The following is a 27,775-nucleotide window of genomic DNA, read 5'->3' as shown; positions in this document are numbered from 1 at the left end:
AAAAAAAAAAAACATGTAATAAAAAATAACTGATTACAAAAAGTGTTTCGTTTTCCCACCATTTTCTTTGTAGGAGAGGTAAAGAGCCGAGGCTGAAGATGCTTTATCTCCAGAAATCTACAAAAGAGGGAGGATGGGCAACTCCCAATGTCCTCGTCTGTTTTGGGATTTTGAGTAAGGAAAGGGAGCTAGAGGTCATTTCAGGTTTTGTTTTGGGGGCAAGAGATGCAATATTTGTTCATATAGTGTAAATATATGAATACAGATAGGTCCAGAAATATTTGGACAGTGACTGAATCTTCGTGATTTCAGCTCTGCAGGCCGCTAATTTGGATTTAAACTGAAACAACTGAGATGCAATTTAAGTGTAGACTTTCAGGTTTAAATAAAGGCGTTAAACAAAAATATCCTGTAAAACGTTTAGGAATTGCAACTATTTTTCTATGAAGTCTCCTCATTTCAGGGGCTCAAAAGTAATTGGACAAATTGACTTTACCATAAATAAAAGGTTTATCTTTAATACTCTGTAGAGAATCCATTGCAGCAATGACGGCCTGAAGTCTGGAAGCCATGGACGTCACCAAACGCTGGGTTTCCTCCTTTGTGAGGCTTTGCCGCCTTTAGTGCAGCTGACTTCAGTTGTTGCTGGTTTGTCTGTTTTTCTGCCATAAGTTTTGTCTTCAGCCTGTGAAATGCAGCTCAATGGGACTGAGATCTGGTGACTCACGTGACCATTGCAGAATATTCCACTTCTTTGCGCCTTCGCACTATTTAGGCTCATTTTTCATCTGTATTGTGAGGCACCGTCCAAATCAACCTTACTACATTTGGTCAAATCTGAGCAGAAAACTATAAACTTCAAAATTCATCCAGCTGCTTCTGTCTTCAATCACATCATCAAAAAACACTAATGACCCTGCGCCATAGGATATGCTGTCCTTTGGATCATGAGCCTTTTCAAGCCTTCTCCAGCCTTCTCCATACCTCATTCCAGGACTGTGGAGTCGGTAAGCCAAACCTTCAACTACAACTCCGACTCCTCAATTTCCATGACACCGACTCCAACACTCCCTCATACATGGCTCATGTTTAAATTTACTGTAGAACAGATTCATCTCAGCTAAAAGTCTAGACCTTTAGATCAGGAATAGGACATTTCATAACTTTCCCAAATTCTTATGAAAAAAATATTCCCCCCAAACTGCATTGAACTACTGAACCCAATTTATTATATATTTTAGGAGTTGGAGTCAGTCCATTTTATACCGACTCCACGACTCCGACTCCAACTCCACAGCCCTGCTTTTTTTCTCCCATCATTCTGGTGCAGGTTGATCTTGGTTTTATCTGTCCAAATAATGCTTTTCCAGGACTTGACTGGCTTCTTTAGATGATTTTTGGCAAAAGTCTAATCTGGCCTTTGTATCTTTAAGTCTGATTAATGGTTTTCACCTTGTGGTGAACCCTCGGTATCTGCTCTCATGAAGTCTTCTCTTTTATGGTGGACCTAGACACTGAAACACCTACTTCCTGGAGAGTGTTCTTCACTTAGATTGATATTGTGAAGGGGCTTTTCTTCATCATGGAACAGATTCTGCAAATCATCCACCACTTTTCTTCAGTGGATGTTCATGCCTTTTTGATTTCCCAGCTATTTTTAGTGGATTTGATCTGTTCAGTTCAATTGAGAGCTCATTTCCATGTTATGGGTTTACAGTAACAGCTTTCAAATACAAATGCCACACCTGGAATCAGCTTCAGACCTTTTACCTGCTTAATTGATGATGGATTAACCATGGAAGAGCCCATACAGCCAATGAAAGAGCTTTTGAGATAATTTTCCATTTGTAGGCAGCTACATATTAAAGAGCTGTAATTCCTAAATCCTTACTCCAATTAGGATGTGAATACCCTCAAATTAAAGCTGAGAGTCTGCACTTTGAGCCCAGACTGATTATATAATTGTATCTTGAATATGTTTTGGTAAATAGCTAAAATGCCAAAACTTGTGTCACTATCCAAATATTTTCTGGACCTATCTAAAAGGTGCTATTGACATGAAAGTCTCATCAAACGTCGGTAACAACCCATTCAGCCCACACAGGCTAAGAAATTAAACCATAGATGGCCATAACTTAAGTTATGTGTAATAATGAAATAGGGAAGTAGGTTTGAACACACTTACTGACATTTATTACTTCGCACAAAAGCCTTTGTTAGTGATGACACCTTCAAGATGCTTCCTGTATGGAGAAATTAGTCATATGCTTTGTTCAAGTGCGATTTCCACGCATTCTTCCACACAAGCACTCTTCAAATCCTGAAGGTCCCATGGGCTCCTTCTATCAACTCTGAGTTTTAGTTCCTTCCATAAATGTTCTATTGGATTCAGGTCAGGTGATTGGCTGGGTCATTCTAGCAGCTTTATTTTTTTTCTGAAACCAATTGAGAATTTCCTTGGCTGTGTGTTTGCAATCATTGTCTTGTTAAATTGTAAACCCTCGTTTCATCTTCATCATCCTGGTAGACAGCAAATTTTATCAATAATGTCTCGGTAAAGCCGTTCTAGCGGTGTCGACACTTGTGTTGAAGGGGCTCATGTGAGGTTGTTATGTCATGTGAGACCTGCGCTCAATCAGTGCTGGCTTCACTGTCCCCACGTTTGAACAATTCGAACATCAAGAAGAAGTCAAAGAGCAGCCGCAGCCCTAGCTTCCTGTTGTTGTTCAGTACGTCTGGAGAAAGTTAAGCCGCCACTGATTGGGCGCAGGGCTCGTGTGACTTAACAACCTCATGTAAGCCCCGGGAATGCGAGTCCCGACACTGCTGGAACGGCAGGGGAGTGTGAGTGTTGCTATTTTAACAAGGCCAAACATAGGGAATGACAAGGGATTTTCCTAGTAGTGGAAAAGTACTTTAGCAAGATACAATTTTCAGTTAAAACATTTTTAGCATTCTGAACATGAAAAAGGCTTCTTCCCTGTGTGAATTCTTTGGTGACGAAGAAGTGAGAATTTCTTCACAAAACATTTTCCACATTCTTTACAGGAAAAAGGCTTCTCCCCTGTGTGAGTTCTCTTATGAATGACAAGATTTGATTTCTGGTTAATACATTTCTCACATTCTGAGCATGAAAAGGGATTCTTCCTTGTGTGGGTTCTCTGGTGATTAACAAAAGAAGATTTATTCCGAAAACATTTCCCACATTCTGAACAGGAAAAAAGCTTCTCATCTGTGTGAGTTCTCTGATGTGTAATAAGCTGCGATTTCTGTACAAAACATTTCCCACATTCTGTACATGAAAAGGGCTTCTCCCCTGTGTGGGTTCTTTGGTGTACAACAAGATATGATTTCTGTTTAAAATATTCTCCACATTCTGAACAGAAATACGGCTTCTCCCCTGTGTGGGTTCTCTGGTGGCTATCAAGATGTGCTTTCTGGTTAAAACATTTCCCACATTCTGAACAGGAAAAAGGCTTCTCCCCTGTGTGAGTTCTCTGGTGGCTAACAAGATGTGCTTTCTGGTTAAAACATTTCCCACATTCTGAACAGGAAAAAGGCTTCTCCCCTGTGTGGGTTCTCTGGTGGTTATCAAGATTCGTTTTGCGGTTAAAACATTCTCCACATTCTGAACAGGAAAACGGCTTCTCCCCTGTGTGGGTTCTCTGGTGGCTATCAAGATGTGCTTTCTGGTTAAAACATTTTTCACATTCTGAACAGGAAAAAGGATTCTCCCCTGTGTGAATTTGATGGTGACTAACAAAATATGATTTGTGGAGAAAACATTTCACATATTCTGAACAAGAAAAAGGCTTCTCCCCTGTGTGAATTCTCTGGTGTGTAACAAGATTCCCTTTCTGTGTAAAACATTTCCCACATTCTGAACAGGAGAAAGGCTTCTCCCCTGTGTGGGTTCTTTGGTGTATAACAATCTCTGATTTCTTTGTAAAACATTTCCCACATTCTGAACATAAAAATGGCTTCTCCCCTGTGTGAGTTCTCTGGTGACTAACAAAATCTGATTTCTGGTTAAAACATTTCCCACACTTGGAACAAAAAAATCTACTCTCTGCTGTGTGAATTGTTTGATGTTTAAGAACAGACTTTTCAAGGGGAAAACTATTTCCATATTCTGAACATGAAAATGGCTTCTTTGCTTTAGGATCAATTCCTTTTTTAACGCTTATTTTGTGGCTATGATTTTCCTTAGTACTCGGTAATGAATCAGAAGACAGGACCTGTTTCAAATGATCAGATGATTGATCTTTCCTGTGAAGGGATGATGGTACATCTGGAGTAATGGCATTTACTTCCATTGTATCCTGTGTGATCTCAAGATCATCTGATTTAAAAATTGAAGATGTCAGCTGTCCCTCTGATCTCCTTGTGCAGTCATCTGCTAAGAATAAAACCAATAAGTTTTGAATAAAATATCCTTGAATTTTATAGTTTTAAACATTTCAACATAAACTGTCTGTAAAAATAGCAAGTTATTGTAAGGCAGCTACCGGACATATAGTTGATGGGAGGTATGTATCACAGAGATGGTTGTAATCTGTGATGTAATCCGGGAGCATGGTTCTAGGGCACAAAGCACTAAGGATTGTTTGGTGCGTCTGGGCCAGGTTTAACGGGCAGCCTGAGATATGGGCGGGTCTGGCTGCCCACATACCCCACTTCTGGGTGGTGGTTAATAGGTGACAATGGAGTCCATTGTTTGACACATGGTCTGTGTGTGGAGGGAGAAGGCCTCATGTGCTATATCCAGACTGAGCCAGTGCACTGGATGCTATCCAGCCTGTGTAAACAAGGGACTTTATCCAAATAACTGTTTTCTTTGTTTTGCCTACACTGAAGACTGTTTATATTTCCTTTGCTTATGGATGGCTTATGAAGCAGAAATAAACCATCATGGATGTTTAAATGAAAAAGATTCCTGTTTTGCCTCCCGACGCACCCAAGTGAGTAGCATTCCCTACATTATGTAAAAATATTGAATTATTCATCAAGACAATGACAGTTCAGGCTATGTGCCCACGATGCAGAAATGCTCCGGATTTTATTTTGAGCGTTTCTGCATCTCCCTGGCAGAAAAAACACATGCGGATTGTACATGCGCTTTTTCAGCCAGGGACAAGCGTATGTCACGCGTTTTGCACATGCGATTTCGCATGCGGGTTGTCAAGCGCTTTCCCAAGCGATTTTAGCATCACTTGGAAAAGTGCTTGACAACTTGGTCACACAATATAAATCCATGCAACTGGCATGGATTTTATATACTGTGACCAAGTTAATAGTTAAAAAAAGAATAAAAATGGTAAAAAAAAAAAAAAAAAAAAAAAAAAAAACCATTAAGCTCACCTTCCGATGGCCCCCGGTCTCCCTCTCCGATGCGTCCGGTGTCTTGGACGGCTCGGGGTGGTGTAAAAGGACCTTCCATGACGTCATTTAGTCATGTGACAGGTCACGCGACCGCCGACGTCAGCGGTCGCGTGACCTGTCACATGACTAAATGACGTCATGGAAGGTCCTTTTACACCACCCCGAGCCACTGGGGAGCCAGGACGCACCAGAGAGAAGACCGCGGGCCATCAGAAGGTGAGAATAATGTTTATTTTTAATTTAATTTTTTTTTTTTTTTTTTTTTTACAGGTACTATGGTACCCGGGTTTGGATGAGAGTCTCCTCTTCTCCAGACCCAGGTACCATCTGTACATTGAATCACTTAATATCCGCATGTGCACATGTAGTCATGCAGATATTAAGCGATTCAATGCAAGTCAATGGCAGGGAAAATGCCGCAATTCCGCAAAATAATTGGTAGTGCTGCGGATTTTTCCTCAATGATAATCCGCAAAGGAAATTTACGCAGCATGTGCACAGCACATGCGGATTATCATTGGGGAACATGGCAGACCTTCTACCAAGTGTTAAGCGTTTCCACGGCGGAATTGCCGCTGCGGAAACGCTTAAAAAAAGCATAGTTGGCACACAGCCTCACAGTGTAATAGAAAACCTCATAGGATGAACCAGTGGAGCGTGGAATTCAACTGAGTTCATTCTTCCCTCCAAATATGGAATAATAAGCCACCAAAAATGTTATTTAGGCAAAATAATACCAATAAAATTTTCTACTCTTCTCACAAAAACAAGTTCCTACTCAGATGCATCATCTGTCAGTGGAAAAACAGAGGTTTCCACATTATTAGTGGCTCAATAGCACTCAAAGCAACATGGCTTCCATAAACCAATCCAGCAATATCAGCTCTACCAAAGCCAAGTTTCCCCCTTGCTTCTGAGCCTTGCAGTGCACCCAAACCACATTTATCATCCATGTATTTGGAATTACTATAGTGAGAAGAATCCACTTAATTTACAGTGTGTGTCTCCTGGAGCACAATCTGGGTGTTGGATAATAAAATGACATATTTGTAATTTTCACTCTCCACCATCGACTGCGAGCTAATTTCCAGAAAGTGTCTGTGGAGTCAAAATAGTCACTACTCCTATAGATTAAGTCACTGAGGGTTATAATTTCCAAAATGGAGACACTTTTTGGTGATATCTACTGCTCTGGTTTTCTGCCATATTGTTATATTACGGCTTCTGCAAATGCTGTATTCCATCTCCTCTGGGATCTGCTCCTGCGACTTCTGCTTCTCCCACCAGGAGCTGCTTTATTTATTCTGCAGGCGACGCTGGTGATGGAGGAGACGTCAGAATCAGAAGCTCTGGGCAGTACAGCCTCTGTCCAGCCACTAATATTAGGGTTCCTGAGACCTGTAGTACCATCGAGTCTGGCAGTATGGGTGTGTGTACTGTCCAGCTGCAGTAATCTGCTCCCTACTTCAGCTATATGGAAAGCACCGCACCCTACTAAAGCTGGAAGCATATTGCCGGAAGCTGCCAGATCCAGCCTTGTTCTCCTCTGGTTCAGTCCTCTGTGATCAGCTCCCGGCTTGTGTATTTGGTTCCTGTTGTGACCTCGGCCCATTTACTGACTACTCTTGTGTCTTCTGATTTTGTATTTTCTCTGCCCTCCTGGTTGTGACCCGGCTACCTGACTATTCTTCTTCCCATCTCACTCCACAGAACAGCAGGTAACACCGTGGCCCAAGCCTTGGGGTCTCTGTGTAAGTCCAGATCCAGGTAGGGTTAAAGGGGCTGTCCAGTTAAACATGAAAAGTCTGCAGTCACTCTGTGACTGAAGACTTATGAATTTCCCCAGCGCAGTTTTTGGTGGAGAATTTTGTGGTCTAGAGGCAAAATGGTGATCACACGATTGTGATACGGCCGGACTACACCACCGATAAAGCAGCCACAGCCGGTGACTAAGAATAATCTGTGACTTCTTTGCATTTAGTGGTCACTACTCACCTATGTAGTCATATGTAGGAATCTCCTCTTTACACCGCTCATCACCCCTCACATATGTCTCTGTAGTATTAATATGGGTCAGATCTTCACCCTGAAACAAATATTGTAAAAGTCACAGACAGATGGAGAAGTCCCATCTATGATAAGATCTAATCCTGCCATCTCCACCGTTCTCATTACACAAGTATAAACCATATAATACTGGTGGATAAAACAAGACTGAGCACAAGACCTTCACAGCCGTCTACACATCATAGGGGAGATCTCATGACACCTTCTCTCCATCTACCTGATGATCCTGAGGAACATTGGGATCTTCTTGTTTACAGTCCTGTGGAAGAAGAGGACGGGGACATCTCTCTGGTGTTGTTCTCTTACTGGATAGATCTGAAGGAAACACATACAGGGACTGAATTCATTCTTTACATACAGATAATTATAGGCCGTGTGTATTTAGTCCTGTCTATTACCTGGTGATGTGAGGGGCTGGGGAACCTCCATCATGAAGTCTTTGTACAGATCTTTGCGTCCTTCTAAATACTCCCACTCCTCCATGGACAAATAGACAGCGACATCCTGACACCTTATAGGAACCTGACACATACAATGATACCGTCATCCCCTCGATCCCTCCATAGCGTTACTGTATAATGTCCCAGCATTCCCAGCAGTGTCACCTCTCCAGTCAGCATCTCAATCATCTTGTAGGTGAGTTCTAGGATCTTCTGGTCATTGATGTCCTCATGTATCAGGGGGTGAGGTGGAGGTCCCGTGATTGGGCTCAGGGGTCTTCCCCATCCCTCAGACACAGGGTCCTGACAGCGCTCACTAGAGGTCTTCTTCACTACTGTGTAATCCTGGTTATGGAGAGACACATTAATAAACCTCAGTACAGACATTTCCAGAGTCCTCACCTCTCCAGTTCTGTCCATCTGTTATTCCCATAGATAAGAATGATGTAATGTGACGTCATCAGAATCTCTCACCTCTCCAGTAAGCCAGAAGAGGATCTCTAGGGTGAGGTGTAATATCTTCTCCACCATCTTGTCTCTGCTCATATCCATCTTTGATGGGTAAATCAAGAAAGTTCTCTTATATAGAAGATCTTCACTGAAAGGATCCGATATTAAGACATGAATGAGAAAAAGTTGAGCTTGATGTAACGTCATAAAAATCTTGTGTAATAAAATAATTACTGGAGACAATAAGGGGAAACATATGAGGAGATTTATTATTTTACAGTATTTAGTTTTTTCTTTACATCTAGTAATAAAACCTTTATATTTTAGGCCACAGACAACAAGCGATTTCTTCCTCAGAGTCGGCAGCTGAATACGTTTCTCATAGACTCATCTTCCATAACGCTAATTCTCGTCTGATTTACCGACACTGGAATCGGCATTAGCAATACTGCAGGAGATATTCATTACACATGACATGAGAAGTAACTACTTCATGATGAGGATGAGGATGACATCTTCATCTTCTACTATGGCTCTAGAAACATATTTGGCCAGGGTCAGTCACCACCGGCCGTCTATATGAATTTTTCCCATCTTCCCCAGACTGTAATCTTCCATCATCTTAGATCTAATGTTTGATTCACACACAGAAGTTTAAAGCTTTTATAAAAGCTTTTTTTGTTTGCACAAACAACTAGGACAGAAATAATTTGACACCAGAGTCTCCTTGTACAGTGTTTTCTGGGGTTTATTTCTGCTCTTAGGCTTTCCTATATTATGAGAAAAACACCAGAAAAAAAGCAGATATTAAAATGTTTAAAAAAAAAATTGGCACCAACAATTCTTGTAAGAAAAAAACATGCAAAAAGCAGAAGACAAATTATGTTATTTTTTAACACGTTAAACATTTGTTTTTAAAAAAATAACCACTTTTTGGGCACCAGAACATAGATGTACACCGCAGGGATGGCACAGGTGCAGCTGCAATAAAATCCTGTAGCTTAACCACTTGTTGCTGTCAAAAGCAAACATGGCATCTCAGAAGGTTTGACAGTTCGGCCGAGTGCCCCTCCTCCCCCAAGTATGGGGCTGTCTAGTTACTACGATATTTAAATGCCAAATAACGGTGTCTGGTCCTGGAATCCACGAAAGTCTATTAGGCTGGACCAAAGGCCAATAATTTACATTTTAACCTCCCCATACACATTACAAGTTACATGAAAGCATTGATTTCGGGGGGTTTGGTCGACTATATAATGAATTTAGGGGCCTCCCAACAGATGATGTCAGGGCAGAGAAGGATCCTACATCCTGAATTTCAGGAGGTTAATCCGTTTGTTCTTCCTGTAGATAATCCTCCAGTAGAGGAGTCGACTCTCTCATACAGACCACAGGAAAGCTGGAATATTTGTGTATGGGGGAGTCGGGAGAGATAGCCGTCTGCCAAATGATCGTTCAGCCAACACTTATCTCATGTGTATGGGGCAGTTAGTATTACACTGACAGGCAGTGATAATACACGGCACTACAGTAGTATAGTGCATCACCTGAGCAATCAGAGGCTTTTATATTGTATGATCGCACTGATGAGAGTTATTTAAGAAAGTTTTTAAAAGGTTTAACATGAAAAAAAAAATCACAGTTGTAGCAACAAGAAAATTCCGTCACTATAAGGAAAACAGAGTCACTGCACAATGTTAGTTGAGCCACGTCCATAACTTTATTATACTAATATATATATATATACACACACACACATATACATATATATACACACACACACACACACACACACACACAGTACAGACCAAAAGTTTGGACACATCTTTTCGTTTAAAGATTTTTTTTCTGTATTTTCATGACTATGAAAATTGTGCATTCACACCGAAGGCATCAAAACTATGAATTAACACATACTTAACAAAAAAGTGTGAAACAACTGAAAATATGTCTTATATTCTAGGTTCTTCACAGTAGCCACCTTTTGCTTTGATGACTGCTTTGCACACTCTTGGCATTCTCTTGATGAGCTTCAAGAGGTAGTCACCGGAAATGGTCTTCCAACAATCTTGAAAGAGTTCCCAGAGATGCTTAGCACTTGTTGGCCCTTTTGCCTTCACTCTGCGGTCCAGCTCACCCAAACCATCTCGATTGGGTTCAGCTCTGGTGACTGTGGAGGCCAGGTCACCTGGCATAGCACCCCATCACTCTCGCTCTTGGTCAAATAGCCCTTACACAGCCTGGAGGTGTGTTTGGGGTCATTGTCCTGTTGAAAAATAAATGACGGTCCAACTAAACGCAAACCGGATGGAATAGCATGCCACTGCAAGATGCTGTGGTAGCCATGCTGGTTCAGTATGCCTTCAATTTTGAATACATCCCCAACAGTGTCACCAGCAAAGCACCCCCACACCATCACACCTCCTCCTCCATGCTTCACGGTGGGAACAAAGCATGTAGAGTCCATCCGTTCACCTTTTCTGCGTCGCACAAAGACACGGTGGTTGGAACCAAAGATCTCAAATTTGGACTCATCAGACCAAAGCACAGATTTCCACTGGTCTAATGTCCATTCCTTGTGTTCTTTAGTCCAAACAAGTCTCTATTGCTTGTTGCCTGTCCTTATCAGTGGTTTCCTAGCAGCTATTTTACCATGAAGGCCTGCTGCACAAAGGCTTCTCTTAACAGTTGTTGTAGAGATGTGTCTGCTGCTAGAACTCTGTGTGGCATTGACCTGGTCTCTAATCTGAGCTGCTGTTAACCTGCGATTTCTGAGGCTGGGGACTCGGATAAACTTATCCTCAGAAGCAGAGGTGACTCTTGGTCTTCCTTTCCTGGGGCAGTTCTCATGTGAGCCAGTTTCTTTGTAGCGCTTGATGGTTTTTCAACGGCACTTGGGACACTTTCAAAGTTTGCCCAATTTTTCGGACTGACTGACCTTCATTTCTTAAAGTAATGGAGTATGAAACCCTCAATAACAATTATAAGCGTAAAAGAATTTTTATTTATAGAAAAATTAAAATCACATATACCACATGTAACAAAAGATCAAACGGGGTAGGAAAGAGCACAATACAGAACTGACAAATATGGATGGGTCCCTATTGGGATAAAGGTAAATCAATCTAAACATTCAAGATCGCACAGAAGGTAATATATTGTACACTGGAGACCTAAGTGGCAAAGAAAAGGATCCAGACAATCATATTAATAAAGTGCATGAAATGAGAGTCTTACCCATAGGGACACAGGTCACCACCCAGCCAGACTGCAGCCCCGACGCGCGTTTCGCGTCGCTTCCTCGGAGCCCCCCGAGGAAGCGACGCGTAACGCGCGTCGGGGCTGCAGTCTGGCTGGGTGGTGACCTGTGTCCCTATGGGTAAGACTCTCATTTCATGCACTTTATTAATATGATTGTCTGGATCCTTTTCTTTGCCACTTAGGTCTCCAGTGTACAATATATTACCTTCTGTGCGATCTTGAATGTTTAGATTGATTTACCTTTATCCCAATAGGGACCCATCCATATTTGTCAGTTCTGTATTGTGCTCTTTCCTACCCCGTTTGATCTTTTGTTACATGTGGTATAGGTGATTTTAATTTTTCTATAAATAAAAATTATCTTTTACGCTTATAATTGTTATTGAGGGTTTCATACTCCATTTTTGTGTAGGTTTAATGTTTGCTAGGGAGTACCCTGACCACTTATTATGATTTTGTATGGTGATGTTCGGTCCAATTTTTTTCATTATTTCTTAAAGTAATGATGGCCACTTGTTTTTCTTTACTTAGCTGCTTTTTTCTTGCCATAATACAAATGATAACAGTCTACTCAGTAGGACTATCAGCTGTGTATCCACCAGACTTCTGCACAACACAACTGATGGTCCCAACCCCATTTATAAGGCAAGAAATCCCACTTATTAAACCTGACAGGGCACACCTGTGAAGTGAAAACCATTACCGGTGACTACCTCTTGAAGCTCATCAAGAGAATGCCAAGAGTTTGCAAAGCGTTCATCAAAGCAAAAGGTGGCTACTTTGAAGAACCTAGAATATAAGACAAATTTTCAGTTGTTTCACACTTTTTTGTTAAGCATATAATTCCACATGTGTTAATTAATAGTTTTGATGCCTTCAGTGTGAATGTACAATTTTCATAGTAATGAAAATACAGAAAAATCTTTAAATGAGGTGTGTCCAAACTTTTGGTCTGTACTGTATATATATATTAAAGAAATATATTCTAAAAAGAAGGCAGCACTCCAAAGCATACAAAATGGAAAAAAAAGTGGACTTTATTAACCCCTTAAGCCCCGAGGGTGGTTTGCACGTTAATGACCAGGCCTAGTTTTACAATTCTGACCACTGTCACTTTATGAGGTAATTACTCTGGAACGCTTCAACGGATCCCCCTGATTCTGACACTGTTTTTTCGTGACATATTGTCCTTCATGATTGTGGTAAAATTTCTTCGATATCACTTGCGTTTATTTGTGAAAAAAACAGAAATTTGGCGACAATTTTGAAAATTTTGCAATTTTTAAAATTTGAATTTTTATGCCCTTAAATCAGAGAGATATGTCACATAAAAGAGTTAATAAGTAACATTTCCCACATGTCTACTTTACATCAGCACAATTTTGGAACCAAAATTTTTTTTTGTTAGGGAGCTATAAGGGTTAAAAGTTGACCAGCGATTTCTCATTTTTCCAACAAAATTTACAAAACCATTTTTTTAGGGACCACATCACATTTGAAGTCACTTTGAGAGGTCTTTATGACAGAAAATACCCAAAAGTGACACCATTCTAAAAACTGCACCCCTCAAGGTGCTCAAAACCACATTCAAGAACTTTATTAACCCTTCAGGTGCTTCACAGGAATTTTTGGAATGTAGAAGAAAAAAATGAACATTTAACTTTTTTCACAAAAATGTTACTTTAGACCCAATTTTTTTTATTTTCACAGGGGTAACAAGAAAAAATGGACCCCAAAATTTGTTGTGCAATTTCCCCTGGGCACGCAGATACCCAATATTTGGGGAAAAAACACTGTTTGGGCGCACGGCAGGGCTTGGAAGGGAAGGAGCGCCATTTGACTTTTTGATTGTAAAATTTGCTTGAATAATTAGCGGACGCCATGTTGTGTTTGGAGAGCCCCTGTGTGCCCAAACATTGGAGCTCCCCCACAAGTGACCCCATTTTGGAAACTAGACCCCCCAAGGCACCTATCTAGATGCATAGTGAGCACTTGGAACCCCCAGGTGCTTCATAAATTGATTCATAAAAATGAAAAAGTGTTTTTTTTTTTCACTTTTTTTTTTTATGCACCATGTACAGCGTGTGCTCGAGTGACATGCTTGAGTCCCTGCTCCGCATGTTTCACGGTAATTAGACACTCAAAAAAAAACATGCGGGGTTCGCTCGTGCATGGCAGGCAATCCCCGTAAAGTTTTTTTGGCCGCGAAGCATATAGGGCAGAGACTCGAGCATGTCACTCAAATACCCACGATACTCAATGCATACCACAACACCCGATGCAAACTCAAGTAGCGAGCACTTGCGCTCAACACTAGTCGCCATATCATCATCTTTTTTTATTAATTTTGAAAAAAATCCCAACCCCATCACAACCCTAACCCCAACGCCAGCCCTAACCCTAGCACAGCCCTAACCCTAGCGCAACCCTAACCCCAAACCCAGCCCTAACCCAAGAGTTTATTTTTGATGCCGTTCCTCATGCGGTATAAGTGATTAGACGACTTTATTCTTCGGGTCGGTGTGATTACAGCAATACCAGAATCATATGGGGTTTTTATGACTGACAGCTGTCACACACTAAAAGACGCATTTTTTGTAAAATCTAGTTTTTGCATCGCCATATTTTGAGATCTATAATTTTTCCAGATTTTGGCAGACAGACATGTGACGGCTCGTTTTTTGCGGGATGAGTTGACGTGGTTATTGGTGCCATTTTCAGGCACGTGACATTTTTTGATAGCTTTCTATTCCGATTTTTGGGAGGCAGAATAAACAAAAACCAACAATTCAGGAATTGTTTTTTTTTTTGTTTTTTTTTATTCTGTTCCACGTGTGGTAAAATTTATATGGTAGCTTTATTCTTCGGGTCAGTACGTTTACAGCGGTACCACATTTATATAGTTTTTCTATGTTTTGCACTTTTACATAATAAAAGCAATTTTATAGAAAAATTATTTTTTAGCATAGCTTTATTCTGAGAGCTATAACTTTTATTTTTCGGCTGATGGAGCTGTATGGTGGCTTGTTTTTTGCAGGACGAGATGACGTTTTCAGCGGTACCATTTTTATTTATATTTGTCTTTTTGATCGCGTGTTATTCCATTTTTTGTTTGGCGGTATGGTGATAAAGCATTGTTTTTTGCTTCGTTTTTTTTTTTTTTTTTTTTTACAGTGTTCACTGAAGGGGTTAACTAGTGGGACAGTTTTATAGGTCAGGTTGTTCCGGACGCGGCGATACCAAATATGTGTACTTTTATTGTTTTTTTTTTTTAAATAATATTTATTGATGGGTACATTATATTTTTATTTTTGGTGGATTATTTTTTTTTATTTTTTTTTTCATATTTTTGCAATTTTTTTTTTCACTTTCTGAAAGTTTATATACTTTATTACTTTGTCCCACTCTGGGACTTTCACTTTTTTTTTCTCTGATCGCCTGCATGGCACAGGAATGCAGCACCATCCCTGTGTCATGCAGGCTGTCAGCGCTGGACAGGGAGATTGTTGGGAGATGCACTGCGCATGTCCAAACAATCTTCCTGCTGTCTGGTGACCCGGATGTTGTCATGACGACATCGGGTCGTCATGGCAACACCCAGGAAGCCTTTGCACACAGCGCTTGCAGCCGAAAGAGGAGGCGAGTATCTGCGATCACCTCCCCGTGCCCCCGCAATGCTGCGATCGACTTCGATCGCAGCATCGCGGGGGTTAATGTGCTGGGAGCGGTGCAGGACCGCTCCCTGCACATAGTATCGGGTGTCAGCTGTGACAATCAGCTGACACCCGGCGGCGATCGCGCCCGCACAGTCTGTGTGCACGCGCGATCGCCATGACGTATTAATACGGGTCTGGCTCTTAAGTCCCAGGGCACAGACGCGTATTAGTACGTCAAATGTTGTTAAGGGTTTAAGCTCGAATTTCAGTGTTTCCGTTAATATAACCTTTCTCAAGCCGATCGTTGCCATTTGGGCTTAATAAAGTCCACCTTTTTTTTCAATTTCTTATTTTTTTAGAATATCTATTATGGAACAAATTGGACATTGGTCTGTAGGTGTGTCCAAAATTAAACTTTTCTTTACTTAACAAGACCTTGATGAGGCGTATTTACAGCAGCTAGCAGGCACAACACTCTATGAATGCATCTTCTGCATTATGCAGAGTCAGGAACTTTCCGGTTACATGTGGCGGTACATAACTTGTTACAAGCTACAACAGTCCAGGAAATCATTATGGGAAGGCTCATCATCCCCTGTGGGGACCATACGGGTTGAGATGTTTGAGATGTGTCGCTATGGCCCCTCACAGCAACTCTCTGTTGCCAGTTGATTTGTGAAGACCTCAATGGCTGAGGTGCATCGGTAGGACTGCTCACTAGTCCATTTGACGAGGGCCACACTCTCCTTGCTATGGCACGGCATCTTCAGCTCTCTGTAGGAGAACTTATGTCCCAGTTTGGCGAAACTGTCGCTTCCTGTCTAATATAGAGAATTGTTTGTTTAAATTCTGTTTGTCTAAGATAAGGAATATTTCCAAAGGAGTTGTCTGGTCAAAACTGATAAGTCTGCAGTTACTCTGTGTGTCTGCAAACTTATGAATCTCCCCAGCGCACGCACTGTGCGATGTGGGGATTTGCCGGTTTCAGATCCAGTAACAGAGAGTATGTATGAGTTATACATACCCCCAGCCAGTCGGCACCGCCTCACTCCATACAAGTGTATGGAGCGAGGCCACGCCCCGACTAGTGACGCAGACGGCCAGTGGGCATGTCCCACTAGAAGGCGAGGCCTTGCTCAATACAAGTGTATGGAGAGTGAGGCCACGCCTACTGGATGGGGTATGTATAACACATACATACCCTCCGATACAGAGTCTGAAACCGGGAAATCCCCGCAACACACAGTGCCTGCGCTGGGGGAATTCATAAGTCTGCAGTCATACAGAGTGACTGTAGACTTATCACTTTTGACTGGACAACCTGTGACGGGAGCTAGTTACCCCATCCGCAGATGTCCAATCTTCTTCTGCAGGCCCCTGACATGGAAAGGCTTTTCTTACACTGGGATATATAAAATATGACTATCGCACAGTGTCTCCAAGATGGACTTAACTTTTATTCTCACAAGCAGGTTTTATAGAGAATCACACAGGTTATTTTTAGCACCCCTTGTTCTCACCAAATAATACCCGCAGTAGGCTCCCAGACAGCAGTTATGCAACAACCCATTAATCAGCACATTGTCTGTTTGCCACTGCTAAGTGAGCACAGGAAGGTGAGGGCCAAGAGTGCTTCGTTCACATCACAGAATGTCCAACAATATGCGATCCACAATATTCACCCCACTTTATAACATTATGTCACATTAGCTGCATATGCGCTACGACAACCCCCATGTGGCAAAATCTTAGAGTACGGGGTTGATCCGTCACACAACCCCTTTAATTAGACCTTCTGCCTCCCCCTTCCAGGGAAAAGTTCTGTACCATTTAAGTAGGCCTCCTGGCCTGAGCTAAGAACCTCGCCCTGCTCTTTGTGTCCACTATGCTCCCTGCCTGTGATCCGGATTCCCACTGTTGTCTTCCTCCTGGCACACAACACGATATCAATTCAAGTCTGCAATCAGTGTGGTAAGACAACTCACTCGGCCGCTTCCGGAAGTAGACTAGGGTTTTCTCTGCAGGCTTTACTAAACGGCATAAAGCCCTGCAACTCCAGCAAAATAAACACAGCCTTACTGGCAAAAATAACAAAACAAAAGATAAACGATAGCACAGTCCATATGAGTGTGGGATTCGCCACACAGGTTGTAGTCCCAGCCTTCAGCTCTGTTCTGAGCTGAAGCTTTCCCAGTCTGGAGACCTTGCCTCTCCAAACCACAACAACAGAAAAAAAAAATGGCGACTGAGCTTTTAAGCTTGCTCAGCCACACCCTGAGGGGAGGCAGGGGAATGGCCTCCCACCCTCTCTGCCATTCTCATAAAACCACACACCCTTTAAGAAGTTAACCCCCCAGAATATAACATGCTGGCAGAAATTGAGTAGGTTTCAGTTCACACAGGAGAGCAACCTGAGTTACACATACCTCCCCTTGTATATCACAAAAAGTGACTGTCACACCAGATAGACCAAAGGTCTGTATTTCTCACTTAGGCTGTGTGCAAACAGTGCGTTTTTGATGCGTTTTTTTCAGTGGCACTGACCCAAAAATGCTAGAGAATCCTTATGACAAGCAAAGTCTAGGAGAATCTTGAAGTGCTGTACACATGATCAGTATTTTTCCTTTCAGGATTTGATGTTAGTTTAAATCTGCAGCATGTCAATTCTTTGTTAATTTTTTTCTGCATTTTTCACGTTGAACGCACTGCAGAAAGCGCATACAAAAAACACAGTAGTTGGTGGGGTGGATGGCACCATATTATGTGTAGCGGTGTAGTATGAACATGAAAAATGGCTATTTTATATTTCAAATCCATATTGAAATATAAACCAGACATCAGCATTTCTAGGTGTCTTACCTCAGTAGACTCTAGGGGTCATTAGTCCAGACATACTAAAACATTAGGCTAAGTTTGCTAAGTCTGAGGTTTAATCTTTATTACTGAAGGGAATTAGCCTTTTGTATATGCTGTGTTTGTCAGGCGATGTAGAACCAGAGACAGACGATTGCACAAAATTGTAAATAAGACTACAGGCATATGGCTTAAGATGGAGAAGCTTACTGTAGTACCAAAAATATAAGTGGCTATCTGAAACCCATTATGATGTAGCCAACCTTTAATCAATATTCTAATTATATATTCTGTGTTAAGTTATACTTTATCTGTGAATGTATCTCACTGATACATAGCTTCTTAACACAATATACTATCTGGGAAGAAAACCTTGTTCTGATTTATAACCCGGTGTAGGATTTACTCTTATCATATGTAAACATTATGACAGAAGTAGAATGTTCCGTGAACAGGTCTTGTCCGGCATTGTTTATCTGTGATAGCTGGCCACTGTCACAGGATTGGGATGTTGGACAACAACTTATGAACTTTCATGCTTACGTAATATTAGGTTGGGTAAACATTTTTCTAAAATGTATAAAGCTGTTGAAGAATTCAGCTATGGCAGAAGCATTGTGGACCTGTGAAGAGGACGCTCTTCACAGTGTAGGACCTAGGACACATTCTCTGCCCATCGCTGAACGCTTCTCCAGCTGATGTTTCCGGACAGATGATGTACATACTACTAGGGAAATCTTTCTCTTCTGCTATCTTATAATAAGTATGTAACCTTTATAAGTATTTAACCTTTGTGACCTTTAATCTACAAGAGTGTACGCAATATCATACTATTCCTTTGATTCTGTATTTTATCTTTCAAATTAACTATTATAAATAAAATTGTGTTATATTACAAGTGGTTGCCTTCTTTAACCCCTTAAGCCCCGCGGGTGGTTTGCACGTTAATGACCGGGCCAATTTTTACAATTCTGACCACTGTCACTTTATGAGGTAATTACTCTGGAACGCTTCAACGGATCCCCCTGATTCTGACACTGTTTTTTCGTGACATGTTGTACTTCATGATTGTGGAAAAATTTCTTCGATATCACTTGCGTTTATTTGTGAAAAAAACGGAAATTTGGCAAAAATTTTGAAAATTTTGCGATTTTCAAAATTTGAATTTTTAAGACCTGAAATCAGAGCGATATGTCACACAAAATAGTTAATAAATAACATTTCCCACATGTCTACTTTACATCAGCACAATTTTGGAACCAAAATTTTTTTTTGTTAGGGAGCTATAAGGGTTAAAAGTTGACCAGCGATTTCTCATTTTTCCAACAAAATTTACAAAACCTTTTTTTTAGGGACCACATCACATTTGAAGTCACTTGGAGAGGTCTTTATGACAGAAAATACCCAAAAGTGACACCATTCTAAAAACTGCACCCCTCAAGGTGCTCAAAACCACATTCAAGAACTTTACTAACCCTTCAGGTGCTTCACAGGAATTTTTTGAATGTGGAAGAAAAAAAATGAACATTTAACTTTTTTCACAAAAATGTTACTTTAGACCCAATTTTTTTTATTTTCACAGGGGTAACAAGAAAAAATGGACCCCAAAATTTGTTGTGCAATTTCCCCTGGGCACGCAGATACCCAATATTTGGGGAAGAAACACTGTTTGGGCGCACGGCAGGGCTCGGAAGGGAAGGAGCGCCATTTGACTTTTTGATTGTAAAATTTGCTTGAATAATTAGCGGACGCCATGTTCTGTTTGGAGAGCCCCTGTGTGCCCAAACTTTGGAGCTCCCCCACAAGTGACCCCATTTTGGAAACTAGACCCCCCCAAGGCACCTTTCTAGATGCATAGTGAGCACTTGGAACCCCCAGGTGCTTCACAAATTGATTTGTAAAAATGAAAAAGTGAAAAAAAAAAAAACACTTTTTCATTTTTACGAATCAATTTGTGAAGCACCTAGGGTTTCCAAGTGCTCACTATGCATCTAGATAGGTGCCTTGGGGGGTCTAGTTTCCAAAATGGGGTCACTTGTGGGGGAGCTCCAATGTTTGGGCACACAGGGGCTCTCCAAACTCAACATGGCGTCCGCTAACAATTTGAGCCGATTTTCCATTCAATTTGTTAGCGGACACCATGTCGCGTTTGGAGAGCCCGTGATGTGCCTAAACAGTGGAGCTCCCCCACAAGTGTCCCCATTTTGGAAACTATACCCCTCAAGGATTTTATTAAGGTGTATAGTGAACATTTTGAACCCAGAGGTACGGCACAGAATTTGTTTACATTAGGTCATCATATTGAATAAGTTGTCATTATTCTTGAGCGCAAGTGCTCGCTACTTGAGTTTGCATCGGGTACTCAGGTATGCACCATGTACAGCGTGTGCTTGAGTGACATGCTCGAGTCCCTGCTCCGCATGTTTCACGGTTATTAGACACCCAAAAAAAAACATGCGGGGATCGCTCGTGCATGGCAGGCAATCCCCGTAAAGTTTTTTGGCCGCGAAGCATATGGGGCAGAGACTCGAGCATGTCACTCAAATACCCACGATACTCAATGCATACCAGAGCACCCGATGCAAACTCAAGCAGCGAGCACTTGCTCTCAACACTAGTCGCCATATCGTCATCTTTTTTTCTTACTTTTGAAAAAAATCCCAACCCCAGCCCTAGCCCCAGCACAACCCTAGCCCCAGCACAACCCTAGCCCCAGCACAACCCTAGCCCCAGCACAACCCTAGCCCAATCCTAACCCAAGAGTTTATTTTTGACGCCGTTCCTTGTGCGGTTTAAGTGATTAGACGACTTTATTCTTCGGGTCGGTGTGATTACAGCAATGCCAGAATCATATGGGGTTTTTATGACTGACAGCTGTCACACACTAAAAGACGCATTTTTTGTAAAATCTAGTTTTTGCATCGCCATATTTTGAGAGCTATAATTTTTCCAGATTTTGGCAGACAGTCATGTGACGGCTCGTTTTTTGCGGGATGACTTGACGTTGTTATTGGTGCCATTTTCAGGCACGTGACATTTTTTGATCGCTTTCTATTCCGATTTTTGGGAGGCAGAATAAACAAAAACCAACAATTCAGGAATTGTTTTTTTTTTTTTTATTATTCTGTTCCGCGTGTGGTAAAATTGATGAGGTAGCTTTATTCTTCGGGTCAGTACGTTTACAGCGGTACCACATTTGTATCATTTTATTATGTTTTGGCGCTTATACACAATAAAAGCTATTTTATAGAAAAAAATATTTTTTAGCATTGCTTTATTCTGAGAGCTATAACTTTTTTATTTTTCGGCTGATGGAGCTGTATGGTGGCTTGTTTTTTGCGGGACGAGATGACGTTTTCAGCGGTATCATTTTTATTTATATGCGTCTTTTTGATCGCGTGTTATTCCACTTTTTGTTTGGCGGTATGGTGATAAAGCATTGTTTTTTGCTGCGTTTTTTTTTTTTTACCGTGTTCACTGAAGGGGTTAACTAGTGGGACAGTTTTATAGGTCAGGTTGTTCCGGACGCGGCGATACCAAATGTGTGTACTTTTATTGTTTTTTTTTTATTTTTTTTTATAATAATATTTATTGATGGGTACATTATATTTTTATTTTTGGTGTATTATTATTATTATTATTTTTTTTTTATAATATTTTTGCACATTTTTTTTTTTTTTTTTTTCCACTTTCACACAGTTTATACACTTTATTACTTTGTCCCACTCTGGGACTTGCACTTTTTTTTTTCTGATCGCCTGCATGGCACAGGAATGGAGCACCATCCCTATGCCATGAAGGCTGTCAGAAGTGCACAGTGTGAAGATTGCTTGGAGATGCACTGCGCATGTCCAAGCAATCTTCCTGCTCTCTGGTGACCCGGATGTTGTCATGACGACATCGGGTCGTCATGGCAACACCCGGGAAGCCTTTGCAGACTGCGCTGGAAGCCGGAAGAGGAGGTGAGTATCGCCGATCACCTCCCCTTGCCCCCGCAATCGATTTCGATCGACTTCGATCGCAGCATAGCGGGGGTTAATGTGCTGGGAGCGGTGCAGGACCGCTCCCTGCACATAGTACCGGGTGTCAGCTGTGACAATCAGCTGACACCCGGCGGCGATCGCGCCCGCACAGCCTGTGTGCGCGCACGATCGCGATGACGTACTAATACGGGTCTGGGTCTTAAGTCCCAGGGCACAGACGCGTATTAGTACGTCAGATGGTATTAAGGGGTTAAAGCCGTATCCAAACCTTATAGCTAAAAACTTGGCAATACACCCCCATATTAAAATATTCTTCAATTTCAGGTTCATATCAACCATGCACTTAATAGCCTCGGTCAGGACTGTACACATACTTGTATCCTACTTCGTATATCAAGGCTGCTTTATACAATATATGTACATTCTACCTTTTGTGTCTCCCCCATTTCCTCATAGACTGTAAGCTTGTGAGCAGGGCCCTCAATCCTTTCGATATGAGATATGCTTATTTTGTATTGTCTGTATATGTCCCCCCTAAGATTTGTAAAGTGCTGCGGAATATGTTGGCGCTATAAAAATAAAAATTATTATTATTATGGGCTGTGCATTATACTACATGTACAGACTATGGGCTGTACATTATACTACATGGAGGATTATGGGCTGCGCATTATACTGTATGGATAATTATGGGGAGTGCATTATACTTCTGTTATGGGGCCCCATCACTTCTATGTTCGCCCCTGGTGAGTGTAATAGTTTATTTTTTTTCTATACACAAAAGAACAGAGGCAGAACGGGGGACATATACTGGTATATAGGTTGAGGCCCAGGATAAAGGACATACATACACAGTGGGTACGGAGAGTATTCAGACCCCTTTAAATTTTTAACTTTTTTTTTTTTCAACATCATTTTTATTTTATTTTTCAAAACATAAACACATAACATACATCTAATCTGTTACATAGAGAGGTCAGAGTGCCCGTACGCAGACTGGGTCTAACAACTCTATTCACATATTTAATTGGTATAACAGTACATTTTTCACTCTGTTTCATTGCAGCCATTTTTTTCCCAATAAAGTACACTCTGCACCCCATCTTCACTGAAAAAAAAAACAGAAATGTAGAAAGTTTTGCAAATTTGTTTAAAAAGAAAAACTGAAATATCACATTATTCAGTATTCAGCCCCTATGCTCAGTATTGAGGAGAAGACCCCTTTTGAGCTAGTACAGTCATGAGTCTTCTTGGGAATGATGCAATAAGTTTTTCACACTTGGATTTGGGGATCCTCGGCCATTCTTCCTTGCAGATCCTCTAAAGTTCCATCAGGTTGGATGGTGAACGCTGGTGGACAGCCATTTTCAGGTCTCTCCAGAGATGCTCAATTGGGTGTAGGTCAGGGCTCTGGCTGGGCCAGTCAACAATGGTCACAGAGTTGTTCTGAAGCCACTCCTTTGTTATTTTAGCTGTGTGCTTAGGGTCATTGTCTTGTTGGAAAGTGAACCTTCGGCCAAGTCTGAGGTCCAGAGCACTCTGGAAGAGGTTTTCATCCAGGATATCTCTGCACTTGTCCGCGCCGCATTCATGTTTCCTTCAATTGCAACCAGTCGTCCTGTCCCTGCAGCTGAAAAACACCCCCATAACATGATGCTGCCACCACCATGTTTCACTGTTGGGATTGTATTGGGCAGGTGATTAGCAGTGCCAGGTTTTCTCCACACATACTGCTTAGAACTATCACCAAAAAGTTCTATCTTCATCTCATCAGACCAGAGAATCTTATTTCTCATAGTCTGGGAGTCCTTCATGAGTTTTTGAGCAAACTCAATGAAGTCTTTCATATGTCTTGCACTGGGGAGAGTCTTCCGTCGGGCCACTCTGCCATAAAAGCCCGACAGGTGGATGGCTGAAGTGATAGTTGACTTTGTGGAACTTTCTCCTATCTCCCTATTGAATTTCTGGAGCTCAGCCACAGTGATCTTGAGGTTCTTATTTACTTCTCTCACCAAGGCTCTTCTACCACGTTTGCTCAGTTTGACTGGACGGCCAGGTCTTGGAAGATTTCTGGTGGTCTCAAACTTCTTCCATTTAACCCCTTACTTACCGGGGACGTATTAGTACGCATATTTGCGTACCGCCGGTTCAGTGAGGGCTCCGGCGCTGAGCCCTCACTGAACCGAGCACATGTCAGCTGATTCTTACAGCTGACATGTGCCCGCAACAGCCGCGGGTGGAATCGCGATCCACCCGCGGCTGTTAACCAGTTAAATGCTGCTGTCAATCTCCGACAGCAGCATTTAACGCGCGCTTCCGGGTAGCGCGTCATAAGCCCCGCCCACCGGCGACCCCGTCACGTTCTCGTGGGTCGCCGATGGGCGTGCATGACAACCCAGGGTCTGCAGCAGATGCCTGTGGTTGTCATGATCCTGTCGCTATGAGCGCCACCTAGTGGTCAGCGCTCATAGCACAGGACCATTTCTGCTGCATGCAGGGGACCTGCTCGTCCCCTGTATGTAGCAGAGGCGACCGGATAGTTGCTGCTTCTAGTCTCCTATGGAGACTATAGAAGCATGCAAAAAGTAAAAAAAAAAAGTTTTTAAAAATATAAAAAAAAATAAAAAAATATAAAAGTTTAAATCACCCCCCTTTCGCCCCATTCAAAATAAAATATATAAAAAAAAAACCCACATACACATATTTGGTATCGCCGCGTTCAGAATCGCCCGATCTATCAATATAAAAAAAGAATTATTCCGATCGGTAAACGGCGTAACGAGAAAAAAATTCTAAACGCCAGAATTACGTTTTTTGGTCGCTGCAAAATTGCAATAAAATGCAATAATGGGCAATCAAAACATCGGATCTACCCCAAAATGGTATCAATAAAAACGTCAGCCCGGCACGCAAAAAATAAGCCCTCAACCAGCCCCAGATCCCGAAAAATGGAGACGCTACGGGTCTTAGAAAATGGCGCTATTTTTTTATTTTTTTTTTTACCAAATTTTGGAATTTTTTTTCACCACTTAAATATAAAAGAACCTATACATGTTTGGTGTCTATGAACTCGTAATGACCTGTAGAATAAGAAGAGTAGGTCAGTTTTAGCATTCAGTGAACATGGTAAAAAAAATAAATAAAAAACAACTGTGGTATTGCACTTTTTTTGCAATTTTACCGCACTTGGAATTTTTTTCCCGTACAGGATATGATAAAACTAGTAATGGCGTTGAAAAGTACAACTCGTCCCGCAAAAAATAAGCCCTCACATGGCCATATTGACCAAAAAATAAAAACGCTATGGCTCTGGGAACAAGGGGAGCAAAAACAAAAATGCAAAAACGAAAAATGCTCCGGGGCTTAAGGGGTTAAAGATTATGGAGGCCACTGTACTCTTAGGAACCTTGAGTAATGCAGAAATTCTTTTGTAACCTTGGTCAGATCTGTGCCTTACCACAATTCTGTCTCTGAGCTCCTTGGGCAGTTCCTTTGAGCTCATGATTCTCATTTGGTCTGACATGCACTGTGAGCTGTGAGGTCTTATATAGACAGGTGTGTGCCTTTCCAAATCAAGTCCTATCAGTTTAATTAAAACAGCTGGACTCCAATGAAGGAGTAGAACCATCTCAAGGAGGATCACAAGGAATGGACAGCATGTGACTTAAATATGAGTGTCTGAACAAAGGGTCTGAATACTTATGACCATGTGATATTTCAGTTTTTCTTTTTAATACATTTGCAAACATTTCTACATTTCTGTTTTTTTTCAGTCAGGATGGGGTGCAGAGTGCACTATAATGAGAAAAAAAATGAACTTTTTAGAATTTACCAAATGGCTGCAATGAAACAAAGAGTGAAAAATGTAAAGGGGTCTGAATACCCACTGTATATATCAGGATGGGGGGAGGTCGAAATCTCGCAACGGGCCCCATCAGACCCTAGTAATGCCTCTGATTGTACTGTGTGGGGGGATGGCGGTACTATGGGAACATTACACTGTGTGGGGGGCATCATACATCCTGCATAAGGGGCATAATGGGGGCATTACACTGTGTGGGGGCATCATACATCCTGCATAAGGGGCATAATGGGGGCATTACACTGTGAGGGCATCATACATCCTGCATAAGGGGCATAATGGGGCATTACACTGTGTATGGGCATCATACATCCTACATAATGGTGGCATTACACTGTGTATGGGCATCATACATCCTACATAAGGGGCATAATGGGGGCATTACACTGTGTGGGGGCATCATACATCCTGCATAAGGGGCATAATGGGGGCATTAAACTGTGGGGGGCATCATACATCCTGCATAAGGGGCATAATGGGGGCATTACACTGTGGGGGGCATCATACATCCTGCATAAGGGGCATAATGGGGGCATTACACTGTGGGGGTCCTGTACTCTGAGAACAATATGTTTCCTGTCTCCATAGTTGGGTCGTATGTATCTATTACAAGAAACAGAACATAAACCTTATGATTCTTATAAAGGGGCAACGCAAGACCCCCAAAGAGCCTCCGTGCTGAAGGGGTTAATGCCCCCCTGCGCCCAGTAATGAGGGTCTCCACATACCTCCACCTGCAGAGCCGCCACCACATATATGGCTGTTGTGTGCGCACAGGAGCTGTGATGAGGTCACAGGAGGGGAGGAGTCAGGGGTCACATGATCAGGGGCCTCAGTGGATGCAGGACTCTGCTGTGCTGGTTGTCATGGTGCTGGATGAGCTGAAGTTTATGTGTGGGGTCAGGAGGGGTTTACAGTGTGGATGTAGCAGAGCCGCGCGTGTACGAGGCGTACGGAGCGGAGCCGCGTGTGTACGAGGTGTACGGAGGGGAGCCGCGTGTGTACGAGGTGTACGGAGGGGAGCCGCGCGTGTACGAGGTGTACGGAGGGGAGCCGCGCGTGTACGAGGTGTACGGAGCAGGGCCGCGCGTGTACGAGGTGTACGGAGCGGAGCCGCGCGTGTACGAGGTTTACGGAGCGGAGCCGCGCGTGTACGAGGTGTACGGAGCAGAGCCGGGTGTGTACGAGGTGTACGGAGCGGAGCCGCGCGTGTACGAGGTGTACGGAGCGGAGCCGCGTGTGTACGAGGTGTACAGAGCGGAGCAGCGCGTGTACGAGGTGTACGGAGCGGAGCCGCGCGTGTACGAGGCGTGCGGAGCAGAGCCACGCGTGTACGAGGTATACGGAGCAGAGCCGCGTGTGTACGAGGTGTACGGAGCAGAGCCGTGTGTGTGTACGAGGTGTACGGAGCAGAGCCGCGTGTGTACGAGGTGTACGGAGCAGAGCCGCATGTGTACGAGGTGTACGGAGCAGAGCCGCGCGTGTACGAGGTGTACGGAGGGGAGCCGCGCGTGTACGAGGTGTACGGAGGGGAGCCGCGCGTGTACGAGGTGTACGGAGCAGGGCCGCGCGTGTACGAGGTGTACGGAGCGGAGCCGCGCGTGTACGAGGTTTACGGAGCGGAGCCGCGCGTGTACGAGGTGTACGGAGCAGAGCCGGGTGTGTACGAGGTGTACGGAGCGGAGCCGCGCGTGTACGAGGTGTACGGAGCGGAGCCGCGTGTGTACGAGGTGTACAGAGCGGAGCAGCGCGTGTACGAGGTGTACGGAGCGGAGCCGCGCGTGTACGAGGCGTGCGGAGCAGAGCCACGCGTGTACAAGG

General features: G+C 42.6%; 1 protein-coding gene across 1 annotated transcript; it reads right to left on the bottom strand.

Moving 5' to 3' along the window:
* On the bottom strand, positions 1-26,761 carry LOC141171893 (uncharacterized). Its single transcript, XM_073655528.1, has 7 exons — positions 26,683-26,761; positions 8,364-8,487; positions 8,055-8,234; positions 7,848-7,971; positions 7,667-7,764; positions 7,378-7,468; positions 1-4,396 (listed from the first exon to the last, which is right to left on the bottom strand). Exons 1-7 carry the CDS (start codon positions 26,706-26,708, stop codon positions 2,949-2,951), a joined length of 2,091 nt encoding a protein of 696 aa, XP_073511629.1. The 5' UTR covers positions 26,709-26,761; the 3' UTR covers positions 1-2,948.
* Positions 26,762-27,775: the final 1,014 nt, after the last annotated feature.

This window comes from Phyllobates terribilis, unplaced genomic scaffold (genome assembly GCF_046119375.1).
Source record: "Phyllobates terribilis strain yellow unplaced genomic scaffold, ASM4611937v1 Scaffold_12__6_contigs__length_324123572, whole genome shotgun sequence".
In the NCBI taxonomy this organism is placed as follows: Eukaryota; Metazoa; Chordata; class Amphibia; order Anura; family Dendrobatidae; genus Phyllobates; species Phyllobates terribilis.
Note: the sequence above shows the minus strand (reverse complement) of the source record. Positions and strands in the feature narration are given on the sequence as shown.